This window comes from Oryzias melastigma, linkage group LG12, assembly GCF_002922805.2.
Source record: "Oryzias melastigma strain HK-1 linkage group LG12, ASM292280v2, whole genome shotgun sequence".
NCBI lineage: Eukaryota > Metazoa > Chordata > Actinopteri > Beloniformes > Adrianichthyidae > Oryzias > Oryzias melastigma.
Window position 1 is genome coordinate 820152 of NC_050523.1, and position 20012 is coordinate 840163.

At 45.4% G+C, this 20012-nt stretch overlaps 1 protein-coding gene across 4 annotated transcripts in view; it reads right to left on the reverse strand.

Annotated features, from left to right (window-relative positions):
• ttc28 (tetratricopeptide repeat domain 28) overlaps nucleotides 1-20012 on the reverse strand; it is an 83942-nt gene that overhangs the window by 12125 nt on the left and 51805 nt on the right. For all 4 annotated transcript variants that reach the window (XM_024298964.2, XM_024298966.1, XM_024298963.1 and 1 more), the window contains 17 exons: nucleotides 18519-18791; nucleotides 18316-18446; nucleotides 14806-15027; nucleotides 14451-14639; nucleotides 14287-14383; nucleotides 5173-5369; nucleotides 4962-5115; nucleotides 4715-4886; nucleotides 4458-4626; nucleotides 4227-4387; nucleotides 3602-4090; nucleotides 3050-3242; nucleotides 2768-2848; nucleotides 2447-2699; nucleotides 1419-1528; nucleotides 395-524; nucleotides 55-282 (listed from right to left, as the gene is read on the reverse strand). In XM_024298964.2, the coding sequence (XP_024154732.1) occupies nucleotides 55-282; nucleotides 395-524; nucleotides 1419-1528; nucleotides 2447-2699; nucleotides 2768-2848; nucleotides 3050-3242; nucleotides 3602-4090; nucleotides 4227-4387; nucleotides 4458-4626; nucleotides 4715-4886; nucleotides 4962-5115; nucleotides 5173-5369; nucleotides 14287-14383; nucleotides 14451-14639; nucleotides 14806-15027; nucleotides 18316-18446; nucleotides 18519-18791 (3249 nt within the window). The remainder of the gene's footprint in view (nucleotides 1-54; nucleotides 283-394; nucleotides 525-1418; nucleotides 1529-2446; nucleotides 2700-2767; nucleotides 2849-3049; nucleotides 3243-3601; nucleotides 4091-4226; nucleotides 4388-4457; nucleotides 4627-4714; nucleotides 4887-4961; nucleotides 5116-5172; nucleotides 5370-14286; nucleotides 14384-14450; nucleotides 14640-14805; nucleotides 15028-18315; nucleotides 18447-18518; nucleotides 18792-20012) is intronic.

Genomic DNA, 20012 nt, shown 5'->3' on the forward strand with positions numbered 1-20012 from the left:
TCCTCCTCCTCCTCCTCCTCCTCCTCCTCCTCCTCCTCCCCCCCCGTCTGGTACCTGCGCCTGGAGAGATCAGCCAGCTGTACAGGAAGCCTCCAGCCATGGAGAAGTAGAGGACCACGGCCTTCTGACCGTTCACCGCCTCCAGGAGGCGCTCCACCGTCACCGGCACGTACGGGTCGGCTTTGGCTGTCTGCTGACTTCCTTTCTGCCGTTCGACCAGCAGGTCGGCGAAGGCTCGTGTTCGGCCTCGCTCGGCGACGGCCAGCGCCTCGTCGTGACGACCTGAGAGAGAGAGACGGTCGGGAAAGCTTATGAGAAGAATGGAAAACAGAGAAAAGGAACACAGCTTTCAATCAATCAAGGATGACACAGAAAACAAAAAAATATGATTCACCGAGGCTGACGAGGACCCTCTGGAGAGCCTGGTAAGAGCTGGTTTGCAGGTCAAACAGAGAGAGCTTGTAGTCCACGTTGTGCTGAGTCTCATTCCGAATCATCTCAAACAGAGCAGACGCTCTGTACAACTGAAGGAGAAACATGAACATGACTCAGCATGGATACTCATCATCTGTGTGGAGGAATCCTCTCATCACAATTCCTCAAACGATTATCTGCTGGAGTCATTTTTCCTTCCTGTCATCATCCAAACAATCTTCAAATATTCAGCGTAAAGTCACCCTGCAGTTACAGCTGTGACCACCAGGTGGTGCTGCAAACATAATTCAAGACTTGAAGAAGCATAACATGTGAAATGAATGTTTTGAAATGAATGAAAGTTCAAAGTTTTCAAACGATGCTCATAAAGCTGCCGTCATTGACTGTACGTGAGAACTGGACTGAGTGAGCGTGATGTCATCCATGGAAAACGGTTTACTTCCAGCTCCAACCAAATGACGTCAATTCAGTCACCATTTTTCCATGATACAGACGCCGCCATGTTGGAGCCAGACGCCGTCAGTGATTGGTCCGAGTCGTTTCTACGGTAACCACTTCACCAATCAGGAGTGAGCTTGTTGGAAAGCCACACCCCTACTTGAAACTGGGTTGTATGAAATCTGTCAAACATTTTTAATGTTGGACATGGGAGCCAGCAGGCTCCGCCTACTTCTATTGAGGCCTCTGATTGGTCAGTTTATAATTAAGAAAAATAAAATGAAAAAGATTATGATTATGTTTATTCTGACCAATATAATGATAACAGCTGTTTGTTTCTCTATAGAAGTTTACAGGAATTTGGCTTCTTGGAGCCACTTCCTGTTTGGAACGCCGGGGGGAGGAGTCACTCTGTCCAGTTCTGATTTACAGTCAATTCCTGCTTCTCCTGCTATAGGTGGGAGGAGCTATCATCAAATGTTTTTAACTCTATCAGTACATGTCTCAATTCAAACGTGAACACGAGTCGTTTGTGGTTTTCACACCTGATGCTGAGCCTCCTCCAGGTTCCCGCCGGCCCACAGAGAGAGGCCGAGGCCGTGCCGGATCTTCGCCTCGTCCTCTTTCAGGCCCAGCTGCTCCGCCAGACGGAGTCCTGAAAGGATGCGGAGAAGGTCAGAGTCGATCGCAGCTCCTGGTTCCAGACGTTCCTTCCCGTCACTTCCTGCCTCCCCCCTCCCCCCGTCTGCTCGTCTCAGACGTTCTGAGGTTAATTGGAGGAGAATCCCAGCGATGCTTCAGCTCTGAGCCGTCTCTGCACGTCAAGCTCAGCATCATCTAACATCTGAGTGGAGGATGAATCCGGTCCTTCGTTTCATTATTTAGGTGGAGCTGAGGAGCGTTTCAGAGACGCCTGCTTACAAATTAAGCTGGATTATTGAGGCAGAGCGGCCTCGGGGGCGAACACTGATCCTCTGCTAGCTCCTGTCAGACGCGGGGACGCTGAGCATGGGGGCGGGGCCTCAGCGCCGCCACACCTGCAGCTGCTGAAGGAGAAGTTTGAGGAGGAAACCAGCAGGAAGGCGTCGCTTGGTTTCCTTCAGACATTTTTAATTCTTTCTTTGCATCCAGAAGATTTCTGTTGTCATGGCAACAAAGCGGTCTGTTCTTTTGCCTGGACAGTTTTACTTTCAGTCTAAACTCAAAATGTTTTATTAACACACAGACAAAAACTCTGACAGTTTGGATTAAAAAAACCTGAATTAAAAGCTAAAAATGGAGGAGTTTCCTGCCCAGCTTAACCCATTAAAACGAGCAGGTCCTCACACTGTGATGTCACAAAGTGAGGAACAGCCCCTTCCAGGAAGAGTCTGTGCTGTTAGCTCCGCCCACAGGCAAACATAAAGAGTTAAATAAAGCATCATTTAAGAGACACTTCATAATTTATCATAAATGTTTTACCTGAAATGAACAAAACTACACATAAATCACTAAATTAAAGCGTGCCTTCCGTAAATAATCACATTTGAACCAGAATGAAGAGAAATCCTTAATGTATTTTCAGGAGCCTCACCTTCCTGCAGGTACATGACCGCCTGAGCGTAGTTCAGCAGGGCGTGGTGTGTCCTGCCCAGGCTGCCGTAGGCCAGAGTTTTGGCCATCAGGTCGTTGGTCTGCGCCGCCACGCTCAGGTGCTGCTCCTGGAAGACCACGGCTCGCTCGTACTTCCCCAGAGCCTCGTAGGTCAGGCCCAGGTTCCCGCAGGCGCGCGCCTGGCTCCTCACGCAGCCCGTCTGCTCGGCGATGTCCAGCGCCCGCTGGTGCCACTGCGGACGAGAGTCACCTGAAAGCCCGCCCCCCTGCGGCTGAACACCTCAGAGGGACCTGAGCTCACCTGCAGAGCCGTCTCGTTGTCGCCCATCAGCCGGTAGACTCCTCCCAGAGCGTCGCTGGCCTCCGCTTCCAGAGGCTTATCCTGTGGAGAAATCTGGACATTTAGGAGTTCTAGAAACAGGAAATTATTGGGATTTTTCCATCTGAAAACAGGAAGTTCAAAGTCTGATGAGCTGAACGGAAAAAACTCGACAACATAGAATCATTTTAACACAGTAAGAGATCCCTGCTGAGACCTGAACACACGCAGTTTGGGGCGTTCTTGCCCCGCCCCCTGACTCACCCCGGCGGAGCGTGCGATGTTGAGCTGATGCTCCAGACAGGACAGGGCCTGCTCGTAGTTCCCCAGCTGGCTGTGGAGGGTCCCCAGCTCCCCGTACGCCTGGGCCTTCCCTCCTCCGTCCCCCCCGAGCTCGTGGGCCACCACCAGCCGCTTCTCCAGGCACACCAGCGCCTGCTGCAGGCTGCCCGTGGACCTGGGGGGGCAGCAGGGGCAAATAAAGAAATGTTTCTTAGCATTTGTTAAACAGAATCAAAGATTTGCTTCATGGAGGTCGGATTCAGGTCCAGAGAAACGGCTGATCCTCTGGATCCAGGATCTGCTCTTTGGTTCATAGCAGCAGGTTTTAGGGGCGGAGCCACTTCATCAACAGCGTTTATCCTTTACGGTTTATCTTAAACATTTGTGCCACCGGCCTCGTCTCTGTAGACCCTCTAAACATCCTTTTCTCTTTTTGGGTGTTTCGTCCTTCAGCAGAGTGATCATCCCTGCAGTAACACTCGTTCTCTGGGATGTTTAACATTTGGTTACCATGGTTACCGTACCCCGCCTCACCTGTGAGCTCGCCCGAGACCCCTGTAGGCCTTCTCCTGGTCTTGGACGCGGTTGAGGCTCTGGGCCACCGTCAGGTACTTCTCGTAGTTCTGGACGGCCTCCTCGAAGTCTCCCAGAGCGTCGTAGCAGTCGGCCAGGTTCCCGAAGGCCCGCCCCCTGTCTAGCATGCCCTCGGCCCCGCTCAGCTGCTGCAGCATGGCCAGCTGCTGCTCGAAATACCCGATGGCTTCCTCGAAGACGCCCATGTTCATCTTGGTGATCCCCATGTTCCCGTGGACCTGGGCCTCCAGCGACGGGTCCCTGAGTCCCTGCGCCAGGCCCAGCTGGGTCTCGTAGCACTGGAAGGCCGTGGCGTAGTCCCCCAGGCCCATGTGGACCGCCGCCAGGTGACCGAGGGCCCGGCACTCGCCCTGCTGATCGCCCAAATCCTTCCGGACAGTCAGCTCCTGGCTGTGGAGGGACAAGGCCGCGTCCAGCTGACGGAGGAGCCTGAGGGAGGGAGGAGGAGTTTGTTTCTGTCTGAACGTAACCTGGAATGATCGGACGTTCTGTTCCACAGATGGATTCAGACTCTGCTGTACGTTAGCGCAGAGACAGCCTCCTGCCGACCATCACGAACATTCACCTGTGAGCTGATCCCAGCGCTGAGAAGGCGTCGGCCTCCATCCTCCGATCGCCGGCTTTCTGAGCCAGAGTCAGCTGCTGCTGGTAAAACTTCACGGCTCCCGGCAGATCGCCCCGACAAACACAAACGTCCCCGAGGTTCCCAAAGGCTCGGAAAACCGCCTGAAACCCAGAGAGGGCGGAGTCAGTCTGGCCGCACCGCAGCTGAGCGTGACAGACAGGAGATCAGGACCTGGGTGTGGTCCAGGGCCTGCGCCGCGGCCAGCAGCGACCGCTGACACTCCTCGGCTCTGCTGAACTCTCCCAGAGCCTTGTAGGCCAGACCCAGGTTACAGTAGGCTTTGGCCTGGGCTAGTTTGTCCTGAAGGTCTTTAGCCAGAGCCAAGTCCTGCTCATAGTACCTGAGACACAGACCCAACATGATCAGAAACACGTCTGCAAAGATGAACTAGAATCGCTACTATTATGGGATGTAAGGGCTCCTCTGACCTGACGGCGTCCCGGTACTGTCCCAGGCAGTAGTGAGCGTAGCCCAGGTTGTGACAAACCTTCCCTTCTCCTTCCAGGTCCTGCAGGCCTGGAGCCAGAGCCAGGAACTGCTGGAAGTAGGGCAGCGCCTGTGCGTACTCCCCCCTGCAGCTGTGGAAGTTCCCCAGGTTCACTGCCGGAGATCAGAGGAGCGGCGGTGAGGATGCTGCAGGTCAGAGACCACCAAACGCCGCCGCCGCCGGCTCACCTAAAGCCCGGGCTTCACTCTGGGAGTCCCGCAGCTCACGGGAGATGCTCAGGTGTTGGAGGTAGTGCTGCAGAGCGCGGTCGTGAGCGCCTAGCGCCTGGAAGGCCACGGCCAGGTTCCCGTGCGTGGAGGCCTGTGACGGCCGGTCGTTCACCTGCAGACGCGACGCCTCAGATTTTGGCACAAAGACGAGAAAGCTTCAGGAGTTTACCTCTAAGGAGATCTGCAGCTCCTGCCGGTGGTACTGCACCGCCTGCTCCTGCAGGCCCAGAGCGTGGAAGGCGTTCCCCATGTTCCCGTAGGCCCGCCCCTGAGCGGCGTAGTCTCCCAGCTCCTGAGCCAAGGACAGGTGGGCTTTGTGGAGCTTCAGCGCCGCTTTGTACTCGCCCTTCATCTGATGGATGATCCCTGACAGGTAAGGAAGGTTTTAAGACCTCTGAGGGGTCGGGCTGAAACGCTTTTAGAAATCACCACAGCAGCAGAAGCAGCAGAAATGTGTTTATGGTCGCTGGTTTTAAAGGGGGCGGAGTCAAAAACAGAACCTCTTTATTTAAAATTCCTATTAAAGATTCAAATGGTTTAATGAGTGGACATAAAGACAGATGAGTCACAAAAACCACAGACTGTAAACCAAAGTCTGGTGGAGTTAAAATGTCCTTTTTGGATTTTTGGGATTGAAATTTGTTTTGTTTGCAAAACAACAAAAAAGACAATTTTGAAGACTTGCATTAATTGTAGGACTGCATTAGTTTGCACTAATTCTTTTATAAAAAAAAAAACCCATCAGGATTGAAACAGGAAGTTGGTGGTTAGAGATCTGAAGAGGAGCCAAAAATAATGTTTTGGTTGTTCTGGTATTTTTATTGTTAACGTTTCATTCTGATCATCTTGCTTCAGTGTGATTCTTTTTCTTCTTTTCCTAAACCAGTGTCTCTGTATTCAGTATTTGTTGCATAACTATTGGTTCTCCTGCTGTGTATTTACATAATGTCATCAGAAATAATTGTGGTGGAAAATTGAAATGATAGTTTTCACAGAGCACAATTTTAAGGCTTGAATATCTAAATTCTCGACTTTTTGAAGGTTTTTTAAGACCCTGACCTGATCTGAAGGTTAGTCGGATCATCTTATGATCTATTTTCAAAGTGTTACAGTGATCTTTTAATTATAATGATGCCATTTTAGGGCAACGTGTTAAAATCTGTGTCGTTTTCTAGGACATAGTTTCTGCAGAGCGGCTGGGGTTCATTAGAAATTCCCCTCTCAGTCCTGAGAGCTCTCTGTTTACACTCTCTCCCACTAGCTCACAGCCCCTCACCCCCAACCTAACATTGAAAACACCGTGTCAGTCCAGCCGTTCGGTTCTGATCCAGATTCCAGCTCAGACCGGGAAAACAAAGACGTTCACGGATCTATCCGAATGGGGCGGAGCATGGAGCTTGTTACCCGCCCATCTCATTTTCTATGTCATGAATTTTGATCAAACAGCATTTTCTCATCTGCTCCTGATTCAAAACAAAATGAATAAAGAAATTCTCAGAAATGTTTTAATCTTAATGATCATCAGCTTCACTTTCTTTAAATCATCAGAAAAACGCCACAAGAACAGAGAAACACCAAGAACACAGTTTACGTGGGAACGGGTCTTTAAATAGTTCAAATGATTTCTTCCTCAAAGAGAAGTTCACTAGGAACCAGTTTTTTCACGTTTTCAGAGCTAAAACTTTCTTGAAAACATGGATTCAAATAAAAACATGAAACATCGATGCACTCGGCCACAACAGAACTTGATTTTTTATGAATTTATGTTAATCCAATGAGACACCTGCATGTTTTTATACCCATATTGCATTTAAATAAACTAAATAAAAAATGAGGCGCCATCACCTCTAGATGGCGCCATACATTTAGGTGGAACATTGCTTTCAGACTTTTTATTTTCATGTTTTCAAACTTTTAGAAACTTATTTGCATCTCAGGCGGCATTGCTCTCGAGACCTGAACTGCTTTTTTGGTCGCCATGACAACAGAAATGTATCCCGTGTTGCACAGGTTTGTTTCAGTGTTTCTCTAACCTCTGAGAACATTCCTGCACTGAAACTGTGGAGATCCATTCCCACTTCTCCTCATTAGTTTGAAGGTTTCCTTCAGCTGTTTCCGTGTCGTTCTTCCAGAGGCCTGTTGCTCCAATCAGATGCTGCAGTTGTTAGCCACCGCTGGTTGAACATTTTGGAAAGTGAAGCTTTTTGATCCAGACGGATGCGAGTTTCCCGTCTTTGATGTTTAAGGATAAGTGGGAGCGCGCGGCGAGCTCGGGAAGGTTTTTCAATCACTAATGGTGTCAAGTGAAGTAACAGGTGAGGAGGAGGATGGAGGAAGTGAGAGGATGTGGAGAGCTGCAGGGTGATGATGGGGAGATGATGATCCTCACTGATCAGGTTTCAGCCCCTCCAGTAATCAGCTGCCGTCTCCACAGGCCTGAAGCTGCACGTTCCCGCCACGACCCGGTTTATGCTAATGTGAGCGTAAACACTGACGGTGCTCAGATATAAGCAAATCTAATAACATCTGCGGCTCCTCCGGGTTCAGAACTGCACATGAAGAGATCCGAGTCTCGGCCCAGGAACTGCAGAACTTTGGTCCCGAGGCCCGCCCAGAACTTCTCCAGAAGAACATCTCCTAACCATCAACAACACAGTTTAGAGACAAACCCAGAAGAGTTCAAACCAAATGTTGGAGTCAGAGGAGGAGCATCCATCTTTAAATCTTCAGCTTTATAACAAAGGCTGCATCTTTCTACTTTAACGCTGATTTCATTAGTTTAACAGAAAACGTCTTTTCCGTGCAGCTCAGCTGTTTATGAGGAGTTCTACTGACTTAAAACATTCTGATATTTGATCCACTGATGCCACAAAGTAGATATTAAATGAAGTGGAACTTTCTATGGGATTAATATCAATATTTGGTTCTGTTGGACCTCCATGTGCTTGTTAGTCATGTTGATGTACGTTTGTGTTTCCAAAGACAAGAACTATCTCCCAAAAATAAGCAGCTTTTCTTATTTCACTTACTGAATGACATTATCAGTATATGGTTTAGTTATATTGTATTATATTGTCATATTTCATTAAACATGTACAGACTGATGTTTTCTCTTCAGTTTGATTGTTGTTGTGTATTTCTGAAGGACATATCCTCTACTCTCTGTGAGTGTATTGAAACATTTATGTAAGTTATACGTTTGTAAGACTGAATTCCAGTTGATCTTAATATCATTTGAACAATTCTTTTTCTGAATTCCTTTTATCGTTTATTAGAAGTTCAACTGTAAAACACTGCAGACGTGAAACAACTTCCTGATTTGACTGTAAAGACATGAGGTTCATGTATTATTACTAAGCAGTTAAACGTTCACAGAATCTAATCTGGCAGAAAGAAAATCCTGGATTCTGGTTTCGTGGTCCTGCTGGGACCTGAAGCTGATCTAAACTGATTTAAACAGAAGCATCACAAAGGAGTTCCTCTGGAAGGATTCAAGTAATAAAGGAAGAGAAGAGAAGCCAGAAGAAGAAGAAAGCCCCCCCCCCCATGAGGACACTGAGGGACCGGACTGAAACTGGGGGTCAGTGAGGAAGCGACCCCCGAAATGCCCTAATTTTTAATATGATAATTCATTAGGACCTTTTTTTACAATAAATAAATAAATGAAACAGAAAATCAAATAAATAACTACAAATGAAACATATTTCATTTAGTTAATACATAGAAAAAACAAAATAATGGAGTTTTCCTGAAAACTCAATCAACATTATACCACTGACTGTATGTGAGAACTGGAATGAGTGACCCCTCCCCCCTGGGGTTCCAAACAGGAAGTGGGACTTCCACAGAGAAATAAACAGCTGTTACTCAGTCGTTCTATTGGTCAGAATAATAATTTTTGTTCTGATTCTTTTCAAACATCTTCTTACAAAAACATTTTTTTTCTTAATGGCAACTTATTCAAGTTATAAATGGACCAATCAGATGCCTCGGTTAAAGCATGTGGAGCCCGCTGGCCCCCACCTCAAACATTCGAAATGATTGACAGATTCCCCCGAGCCGCTTTCAGTGAAAGGGGTGTGGCTTTCCAACAAGCTCACTCCTGATTGGCCAGAGTGGTTGCCATAGAAACATTGACTCAGACCAATCACTGCTTCACCATAGACTGTATATAAAATTACTGGACAGATCAACCCCCCCTCCTTCCGTGTTCCATATAGGAAGTACCACTGGGTTCCAAAAAGGCCAAAGTCCCATTGACTTCCATTGAGAAACAGACAGTTATTTCTCAGTCATTTTATATGTCAGAATAATCATTCTTCCTCTGCTGCTTTCTGATTAACTTCTTTTTTCTAATCCTAATTTTTTTAAAAGGATTTTTTTCCATTATCATTGTTAGGATGGTTATTTATTTTAAATACCGCTGAACACGCTTCTCACGTACATCTGATCAGACTGTAACGTGGCCGCGCACATGAAGTAACGCTGCGGCTCGCGCGAGGGAGCCGCGCGGAGTTCGGGCACGGCGTCACCCAAATGCTCCTTTTATCTCGACTAAAAGGAATAAATGTAAGTAAATCCCAAAGGACCGCTGACAGAATCAAATGTTGGAATGGTTCTCCCTCAAAGGCTTCAACAATGACTTGTACGATTCTCTCGAGCCGCTGAAGTTAGCTTCCGATTCACAGCGAACTCAGACCACCTAAAAACAGTTCCTGTTTGGAAAAATCGGAAGCCAACTTCACGGTCGTCTCGAGCGGCGTTTACATCCTGCGGTCTCGTGGTCGAGGCGTGGAAAGAGGCAGACGGTTGCAATAATCTCACTCCTGATTGGCGACAGTACTTCCTGTAGATTCCATGACTCAGCTATGACTCAGACCAATCGCTGAAGATTGTTTGCAAATGGCGGTATCCGTTTCAGGAAGTGACGGTGAAAGCGGCGGCCTACTTTCACGAGGAGAGGAGTTAACGCATTTCCAATGGGGGACCTCAGTGCTCGCTCAGTCCATTATTTTTACAGTCTATGTGCTTCACCAACGTCGTCTGGTTCCAACATGGCGACCTCAAATAAATAAATACATTTATTTTATTCAAATAAACTCCTCGTTGAGTTTTGATAAAACGTGTTGTGACAGTAACATCTGTCCACCACTAGAGGTCCTCAGCTCTGACCCGTTTGATCAGCTGCTGGACAAGCTAAAAAAAGGAGAAGAAGAAGAAAGGAGGAACCAAAGGAGAAGAGGAAACAAAGGATGGAATGAGACAAGGGGGGTGGGGGGGCTGTCAAGTCAGCAGCCAGAGATCCACGATCATCCATAAATGATGAGCTGAATCATTGATCTGAAGCTCAGAGTGAAGCTCGTCTGTCAGGAAGACGACTTCAGCTGAAGCCTGTGAGGCGGCCATCAAAGCCGGAGCTGAGCTGCTGTCTGGAGTCAGAAAACACGCCGAGCAGACGGCTGCAATCAATGAGAGATGGAGCTCAGAGGTTTGGACATGCAGGTGTGTTCAGGTGTGTTCAGGTGCGTCTGCTGCATGTGAGCCGCTCACAGAACGCAGGAGGGAGGTCCTCCAGACGGAGAGTCCAGACGGTTCTGCAGGAGTTCATCCGTCCATTTAGAAACATGTTAGTCTGATGAGAAACACGTTTTGTTTCTCTCCAAAACAGAAGTAGTTAATAAATCTGAATGTTTTCCTCCATATTGTTAAAGTCACTTTAAAAATCCTCATTTGAAACGTTTAGGTTGGTTTCTTCAGTTAATCTTTTAAACTGAACATTCCTGGTTGAGGTGTTACTGGTTTCTGTTTGTCTCTTTTATTCTGTTTTTTCTGCCTTTGAACTTTTTCTTTCGATCATCTCAGTCGATTAAAAGTTTATTCATTCAGCAGCGGCCTGTTTTAACTGTTTTAGAGTTTCGTGTTTCTGCAGTAAAAGTTCAAATGAAAACTGTTTGGTGAAACAGCTGAAGGCTGAAACCGATCATGTGAGATCTGATCGATTCCAACATGTTCTGGGCTTAGAGAGCAGAAAGGTTCTGAGTTTTTAATGAACGTTTCTGATGAGTGAAGCTTCAGATCAATCTGTCCAAGGCTGCAGCATCGCAGCTTCTGTCTGTCTGTGTGTCTGTCTGTCTGTGTGTCTCTGTGTCTGTCTGTCTGTGTGTCTTTCTGTGTGTCTGCTCTTTAGCGTCTATCTTTCAGTCTGATGTATTAATAAATGAATCCATGTGGACCTTCAGGATCTGGTTCTGCTTTGGTTCACTGATGTTTGAAGAAACAAACCCCCCCCCCCCCCAGAAGACTTGAGTCCACATCAACACGCTTCACTTTCACGCTCATCTTTGCTGCCGTTTAAATAAACCATAATGTGTTTTTAGAATCCAGTAATTGTCTCAAAAGTCAACAGTGTGTCTCATGTAAGAGTTCTGGTTCTGTTCACTGATCTGAACCGGATTTCTGTGGAAAAAAATGTTTTACTACGATGTCAAACTATGAAACTGATGGACAGCTGATGCATTCTGGGTGGTGTAGTCAGAGTGACATGAGTGTTCTTGTCAATAAAGTTTTATCAGTGGTTCTGCTCTCTCTGTAAAGGCTGTTAGAGATAAAAGACATGAAGAACTTCCCATCGACTCGTCTGACCAATCATCTCCCTCCTGGCCCCCCATGGCATTCTGGGTAGGGTTGTCAATCCCATTATAGAACGGTATTGTTTTGGGAAATATCTTTGGTAATCTCCGGCTCAGACTGAGAGGCTGTCAGTCACATGAAACGAATATTTTTAAACTAAATCTGCGTAGAAGAAGCTCTGATGTGTAAAACAGGCCGACCTAAATCTGAACTTTGACCTCCAGCTAAGGAAACTGAGGAGAGTTTTACTCATTTCAGATCCTGAAGATCCGAGAGAAACATCATGTTAAGGTTTCATTTATTTTGTTGAGATTCCAGTAGAAACTTTAAAGGTTTGTGAAGAGAGCCGACGTTTTTAAAAATCCCTTCTTTTATGTTGATAGTTTAAAGTTCCTCTAGCAGATCTGGAGGCCCTGAAGGCTAACAGCTATCTTAAGATAATACAGATTATACAGTTTAATGTCTGTCAGCGTCGGGGTCAGGTTCCCCCCCCTCTCGGATTTCACTGTGACCGCAGAACCCGAAGCCTGCTCAATAAAACATGAGAGTTGATTGTCCGGAGGGGGGGGGCTCTCATCCACAGAACAACGAGCAGCAGCAGAACCGGGCCGGTTCTGATGGAGCTCCATGAGGTGCTGGTTAAAGCCTCATGCAGGTGAAGCAGCTTCCTGGTTCAAAGAAGCTGATCAGTCATGGATCTGATCATCTCGGTTTTTAAACATGAATTCTTTTGAACGTTTCTGGTGTTTCTCAAAGACGTGATTCTGATCTGGGTTTTAGCAGCACCGACTGTGAGTGAGCTCCAGAAATAACAGGAGTTACAGTGGAGAGTCCATCCATCCATCCATCCATTTTCTTGTCCGCTTCTTCCCTTTCGGGGTCGCGGGGTGCTGGAGCCTATCCCGGCTACTGATGGGCGAAGGCGGGGTTCACCCTGGACAGGTCTCCAGTCTGTCGCAGGGCCTCAATCACACACATCCACTCTCACATTCACACCTAGGGAGTCCCCGGTGAAAACCCACGCATGCACGGGGAGAACATGCAAACTCCACACAGAAAGGTCCCAGCCGGGATTCGAACCGGGGCCTTCTCGCTGTGAGGCAAGAGTGCTAACCACTTGCGCCACCGTGCAGCCCCAGTGGAGAGTCATTTAGTTAAATCAACTTAAACCTTAAATAACTTTAGATATTTTACTCTCCATAAAATATAGTTCGTCAAAATTATACAAGTTAGAAATAAGATAACATCGGGTCATTAATAACAATAAAATAAAATGATCTGGAGGGCCGGATAGAATCACCCCGGGGGCCGGATACGGGCCTGGACTTTGACTCGTGTGGTCTACATTCATGAGCACACCAAAGATTTGTCATGAAATCTTGAAGATTCTGCCGATGCCCCCCCCATCACCTGCTGGCGGTGCTTCAGTCGTTGTGAAGCGGAAGAAGAACGTCTCCCAGGAAACACCTTCAATATTCACAGAAAACCTTCAGTTGATTTAATTCAATTCAATTCAATTCAATTTTATTTATATAGCCCAAAATCACAAAGAGATTTGCCTCATTGGGCTTCAAAATATAAACAGTTGTTAAAAACTAAACAGACTACATAAACTGGTTATCCCTGCCCTTAGACCCTCCCTCTCGGTAAGGAAAAACTCCTAAAAAACCTGAGTCAGGAAAAAAGAAGAAACCTTAGGGATTCCCACATGAAGGAGAGATCCTTAATAGTTTTCACTCCTGGAGCTTCATGAGATGTCATCTTTAGATCTTTGTGACCTCCACATCCATCTGTTCTCTGACCCCCTGTCAGAGTCAAAGGGTTGCTGGAGCTCACATTCACATCGTTAGGAGCAATTAAGAATCTTCAATTAACTAATTAACCTGTGAAGCATGTTCTATGGCAGGGGTATTCAAGTCCAGGCCTCGAGGGCCGGTGTCCTACATGTTTTCCAACCAACCTTCCATTGAAGCTCCTTATTGGCTAAACATACCTGATCCTGGAAATTAGCAGCAGATAAGGAGCTTCAATGGAAGGTTGGTTGGAAAACATGTAGGACACCGGCCCTCGAGGCCTGGACTTGAATACCCCTGCTCTACGGAACCAGAGAACAAAAACCCACGAGGAGAACACACAGAAAGAACCCAGAAACCAGTCCAGATGACTTCTCCTCAAGTCTGACTTCAGCACAAAGAACCAACTCAGTGGCCCAGTGGTAGAGCGTCCGCCCTGAGACTGGCAAGGTCAAGTCAAACCCAAGACCACAACGTTTTTTGAAGATTTATGATGAAAACAACACGTAATCACACCAGAACTGGGCCAAACCCACTGAACTCTGTTTTAGTAAACTGTGCCAGTACTGAACAGAACCATCATTTAAAGCGAGTTCTATGTTGAAACTGAATCAATGCTGAAGCAGAGATGCTGAACGGTTCCTTCATTTGTGACTTCTATGGGAATTATAGAGTTAATTTAGAAGAAATCTGACCTCATTTTATTCCTGTCTGTCTGAACCAGCAAAGACAACAAAAACACTTCTTATCAAGAGGGATTTGACCGATACAGTTTTAAGGTTTATGTAGGTTTTAGAACTACATAAATCTGCACAGAAATCCCTCAAATCCACTTTCACAGCGAGAAGGTCCAAACCTACCCAGGTTGGACGAGGCCCGGCCCTGAGCCGCTCTGTCCTGCAGCTCCTCGGCGATCTCCAGCTGCTTCTGGTGGTACTGCTGGGCCCGCTCCAGGTCCTGAGGGCCACAAACCAGGTTTCTAAGGGCTGCAGTGAGGACGGTGGTTGTGCGGTTTCACACGGACCTGCATGCACCGCGCGGCGTGCCCCAGGCCGGCGTACGCCCTCATCTGGACGGCCCGGTCGGCCAGCTCCTGCCCCAGCTCCAGCACTCTGCTGTGGTAGGACACGGCCTTGTCGAAGTCCCGCTCAGAGTGGTAGGCGCTGCCCAGGTTGCTGTACGCCCGCGCCTCCTCGCGGCGGTCTTCCAGACTCTGCCACAGGTCACACGAGTTAAGACCAAACAAGAATAAAATAAAATGCGTACAGGTTTGACCATTTCCCACCCGCAGACATCCGTGTGGACAGTTTGGACTAAATCTTTAAACTATCTAGAGCAACGACTCTTGGAGGTTTTTACCATAAAGATCCTTTTCTCACCTTAGCGATGTCTAAGTGCTGCTCATGACACTCCACGGCGCTGCTGAAGTCTCCCAGAGCGGTGTAAACAGCTCCCATGTTTCCCAGCTGCCGGGCCTCCGTTAGCCGGCACCGGTCCTGCTGTGCCAACAGCACACACTGCTTATGGCTGGCCAGCGCGTTGGGATAGTCCCCGATGGCCGTGTACACGTGACCCAGACTGCTGAGGGCGCCGGACGCAGCCTGAAATTACAGCAACACTTTCCTCAGGAACATTTGGTGTAGAAACACAGAAACGGAACTGAGGCGGGACGTTCGCTCCAAACTTTAGCTCTTTTCCTGATCATATAAACGGATAAATAAAGTTGGGCTGAATGTTTTGATCAAACAAACACGGAGCTGAAACCTGCAGAAAACATGCCTTAGACTGAGTTTTAAAGAGGTTTAAAGCCTATTTCCTGATTAATATCAGGGTTTTGATCAAGTTATCAGAACATTTGTTAAATATTTGATTTAAATGTCAGACGGGAAAGAAGGAATCCTTCCAGGACTGGAATCATCTGGAGAAAGACAGAAATAACGTAGTGTCATCTGCAAAGAGGAGGATTTGACCTGAAGAGTTTGTTAACGAAGCAAACAGGATTCTCAGCATGGAGATCTGTGAAGAGGTCATAGAAAATAAAAAAATTATAACAAATTTACAAAGTACGACGGAGTAACAGGGCCACCAAAAAAAAAAGAATTACGTGTTTTTTTTCTTGTAAATTTACATGTTTTTCTCCATAAATTTTGGAAATTTTTTTCTTGTAAATTCAGAAGAAATAAAGACATACATTTACAACTTTAAAACACATACATTTACAAGAAAAAGTCATAAATATGACTTTATTGTCAGTTATGACTTTTTTCTTGTAAATTTACGAGAATTAAAGTCATAATTTATTTAAAAACTGGCCCTAATTTTCCGTCGAACAAAAGATATGTGATGCTATTACAATAAACATAGTCGTGCATTAATTCTCCTCGACACACCAGCTACATTAAATAAATAAAACAGTACATTTTACTTCCAAAAACCACAGAAATGCAACTCCAACCCAAACCATTGAGGGCAGGAGGAACTTCAGGCTGGAAGGAAACCAAACTGACTGAAGCAGCTCGAGAATTTGACAACCAAGAAGAAGGTTGGAGAAGGTTCTGGTCTCCAGACGGAGTCCGACTGTCACACCTGTCCAGGTCTGTACCAACAGAACTTCTCTTAATCACCAATGAAAACAACTGCAGTGTGATGCAGTTACCAATCAGGTTTAAACTGAGGGAAATCTGAACTCAGACACATCAAGTTTCAACAGAAAACAGGATTTCTCTGAGCCTCAACATCACATTTAAAAACAAACATCAAGACATTTTAGTCGCATAAAAAACAAACTTTGCAGACAAAGGATCTCCTCATTTCACTTCTTTAACTTGTTTGTCCTCCATCCTCCCAAAATTCTCTTGACTGAAAAACTCAAATCTGAGACCAACTTTTAGCTCCTCTGTCATTTTCTGCAAAAATACTTCATGTTTGTAGAAGATTTTATGCCACAATAAGAGTGTCAGCATTTGATCTGAATTTGTTTGTTTAATTCTTATTTTACATATTTATTTTGCATATTTCTGAGGGGCGGAGCCTTTGTTAGACTGTGATGTGCGCAGAAAACCTTAACGCCACTTGTTGAGTTCCATATGACAAAAGAGATCAAACAAAGATAGAAAGTTACGACAGATTTTGATTGGAGCTTTTGTTTAGTTGGACTGCATGATTGAAGTTTGAAGAAATGTTTTTGATTCCAGAACCTGACACATCCATCACATTGTGGCTCCGCCCCCTTCATGCTCCAGGTCATCTGGATCTTCAGACTGTGGAGATCCGGTTGGCTGGTGTCTGTACTCATTGCAGCAAAGCAAACAAATGCTGCTCCGTTTTAAAGGATGAAAAAAGACTTTCCAAGAGTCGAAGAAGATAAAAAAACATGTTATTTTAAAGTAACAAGGTTTAAAAAAGGTTTATGGAAAATCATCTGGAGCTAAAACATGGCAGCTAGAGTCCATTTAGAAAGAACCTCCAGGAAAAGTTATGTATTGAAATTAATATTTGTAATATTCTTCATGATTTTATGACTGAGTTCAAGTGAAACGTTGAACTTTTAGATCATTAATCAACCAAATATGGACGTTTGTACGACCTCCCATCTAATAAGCAGTAAAAAAGTGACCTTTAGTGGAATTTACCTTCTCTAATTAACATCAGGACTCATCGTGTTCGTTTGAAAATGACAGAAAAGAAAACGAAGATCCAGAAAGAGACGAAGATGAAGTGAACGACAGGAAGTCTCATTGAGGAACCATCACGCGGCCAGACGACGGTTTGATTTCCCTCAAGAACACGAGTCTTCCTCCCAGAAAACAGACAGAAATGGGATGGTGTCTGAGCTGTCACAGTACACCTCTGTGCGGTTCCTCTCTGTTCACACCTTTGAAAAACAAAAGTGACAAGAATAAAAATCCCAGCATTGTTCCTGTCTGGATATTTGTTTATGCTATAAAGAGGCGGCGGCTCTCTCGAGAAAAGACGGATTCAAATATTATCATCAGAGTCTGCAGTGAGGAGAAACGAGCCGCTGAGCTCCGTGAGGCTGTCAGCTGATGAGGGGGAGGGGTCTGAAGAAGCCCCTCCCCAAACGAGTCCCAGGATTAGACCACATTAGGACTGTGACGACTCATTAGTGGTTATGAGTATTAAAAACATTATCATTGTGTAACAAATGTATCAACATTTTTCTTTGCATGAATATTTTTATCATCATTTATTTAAAATCTTATTTTATTGTGATTTTATGTCTTATTTATGTTGATGTTTTATTGATGTTTATGGTTTAAATTATTCTCTTTCATTCAGTTTGGTTTCAAACATGAATGTTTTATTCTGAGTGACTGTAGACGCTGCTGTTCACCGCTGGGACTTTATGACTGAAAACTGATGATTGATTGATTGATTGGTGTCAATCAATCATGCTGAACACCCACCATCAACAACACAGATGGAACCAACCTGCTACCGTATTTCCTGTCGTCAGCTACAACTACAACTCCTGCATCAAAGAGGTCAACAGAAAAAGCTGAGAAGAAAATAAGTTCTACATTGTGAGATTCAGAGGCAGATTTAACACCAGAAAGAACTTCTTAATCTTAGTCAGATTAATGACCATCTTTTTGTTTAACTTGATGTGTTGTTGTGCAAACATCCCATAATAAGTGCATCATCTTGAAGTTGGATTATAGCAGCTGGACCTCAAATATTCTTTCTTGAAACGTTTTGCTGCTCATCTATGACGCGGATCTGAAGTCTCGCTGCTATAATTCCACTTCAAGATAATCTCACCAGATGATGGAGGACCTTCAGGAACACCTCATAAAACCTCACCAGATCAAAGGACCCGGACAGCTGCTCTTTACTACGGACTTTGTGATGTTTCAGCCTCGACTCACCTCTCTGTTCTTCAGCTTCATGGCCAGAACCAGCTGGTTCCTGTGATTGGCCAGAGCTTCTCGATAGTTACTCTTGGAGAAGAAAGCAGATCCGAGGTTCCCGTGAGCCCGGCATTCACCTGGCTGGTCCCCTGTGGATGAAACCCACAGGTGAGTGCAGCCGTCTCCTCACACCCGGCCGACGTGCGCCCGGCGCTCTGTACCTAAGGCCTTGGTCACCTCCAGGTCCTGCTGCATGTAGGCCATGCTCTTCTCCACGTTGCCTAGAGACCAGTACGCCGAGCTCAGAGCGGAGAACACGGACCCCCGCAGCTTTAGTGAGCACGTGCCGATCTTCAGCCCCGCCTCCAGGACCACGACCGACGCTCCGGGGAAGCCGTGGGTCAGCAGCTCCTGACCGATGACGGACACGACCACGAACGGACTCTTGTCCAGCTTCATCTTCTGCAGCTGCTGGTAGGTGGAGTCAAGAGAGTCTGCGGGAGGAAACGCAGACCTCAGAGGTCAGGAGAATCGTCTTTCAACGGAAACACCTCCAACAAAACAGCAAAAGTCGAGTTTTCTGTCCACGTTTCACTCCAACCATCAAACCACAGCAGCTGATCCGTTCAAACGTCGGATTTTCATCAAAGCTCCTCCTTTCACGCTTCTGGCTGCTGAGTAATGAGACAAGCTGACAAGAACAAATGCAACTCCAGCGTGTTCGGGATTATTCATCAGATTATTGATCAGAATATTCACCAGATTATTCATCAGATTATTCTTCAGATTATTCACCAGATTATTCATAAAATTATTTGTTAGATTAATCATCATATTAGTCATTAGATTATTCACCAGAATATTCATCAGATTAATCGTCAGATTGTTCATCAGAATATTCATCAGAATATTCATCAGAATATTCATCAGATTATTCATCAGATTATTCACCAGATTAATCATCAGATTATTCATCAGAATAATCACCAGATTATTAATCAGATTATCCATCAGATTATCCATCAGATTATTCATCAGAATATTCATCAGATTATTCACCAGATTATTCATCACAATAATCATCAGATTAATAATCAGATTATTCATCAGATTAATCATCAGATTATTCATCAGAATAATCACCAGATTAATAATCAGATTATCCATCAGATTATCCATCAGAATATTCATCAGATTAATCGTCAGATTATTCATCAGAATATTCATCAGATTATTCATCAGAATAATCACCAGATTAATAATCAGATTATCCATCAGATTATCCATCAGATTATTCATCAGAATATTCATCAGATTATTCACCAGATTATTCATCAGAATAATCATCAGATTAATCATCAGATTATTCATCAGATTAATCATCAGATTATTCATCAGAATAATCACCAGATTAATAATCAGATTATCCATCAGATTATCCATCAGATTATTCACCAGATTATTCATCAGAATAATCACCAGATTAATAATCAGATTAATCATCAGATTCATCAGATTTTTTTATCAGATTATTCATTAGAATAATCATCAGATTATTCATCAGATTATTCATCAGATTAGTCTTTTAGGGTGAAATCTGGTCAGTTCTGATGCAGATTCTCTTTAGGAACTTGTTAGACTGGATCTGAAGTCTTATCCATCTGGGAGTCATTTTGGTTGATTGATCAGAGAAATGTCTGGTGGGGGGGGGGGGG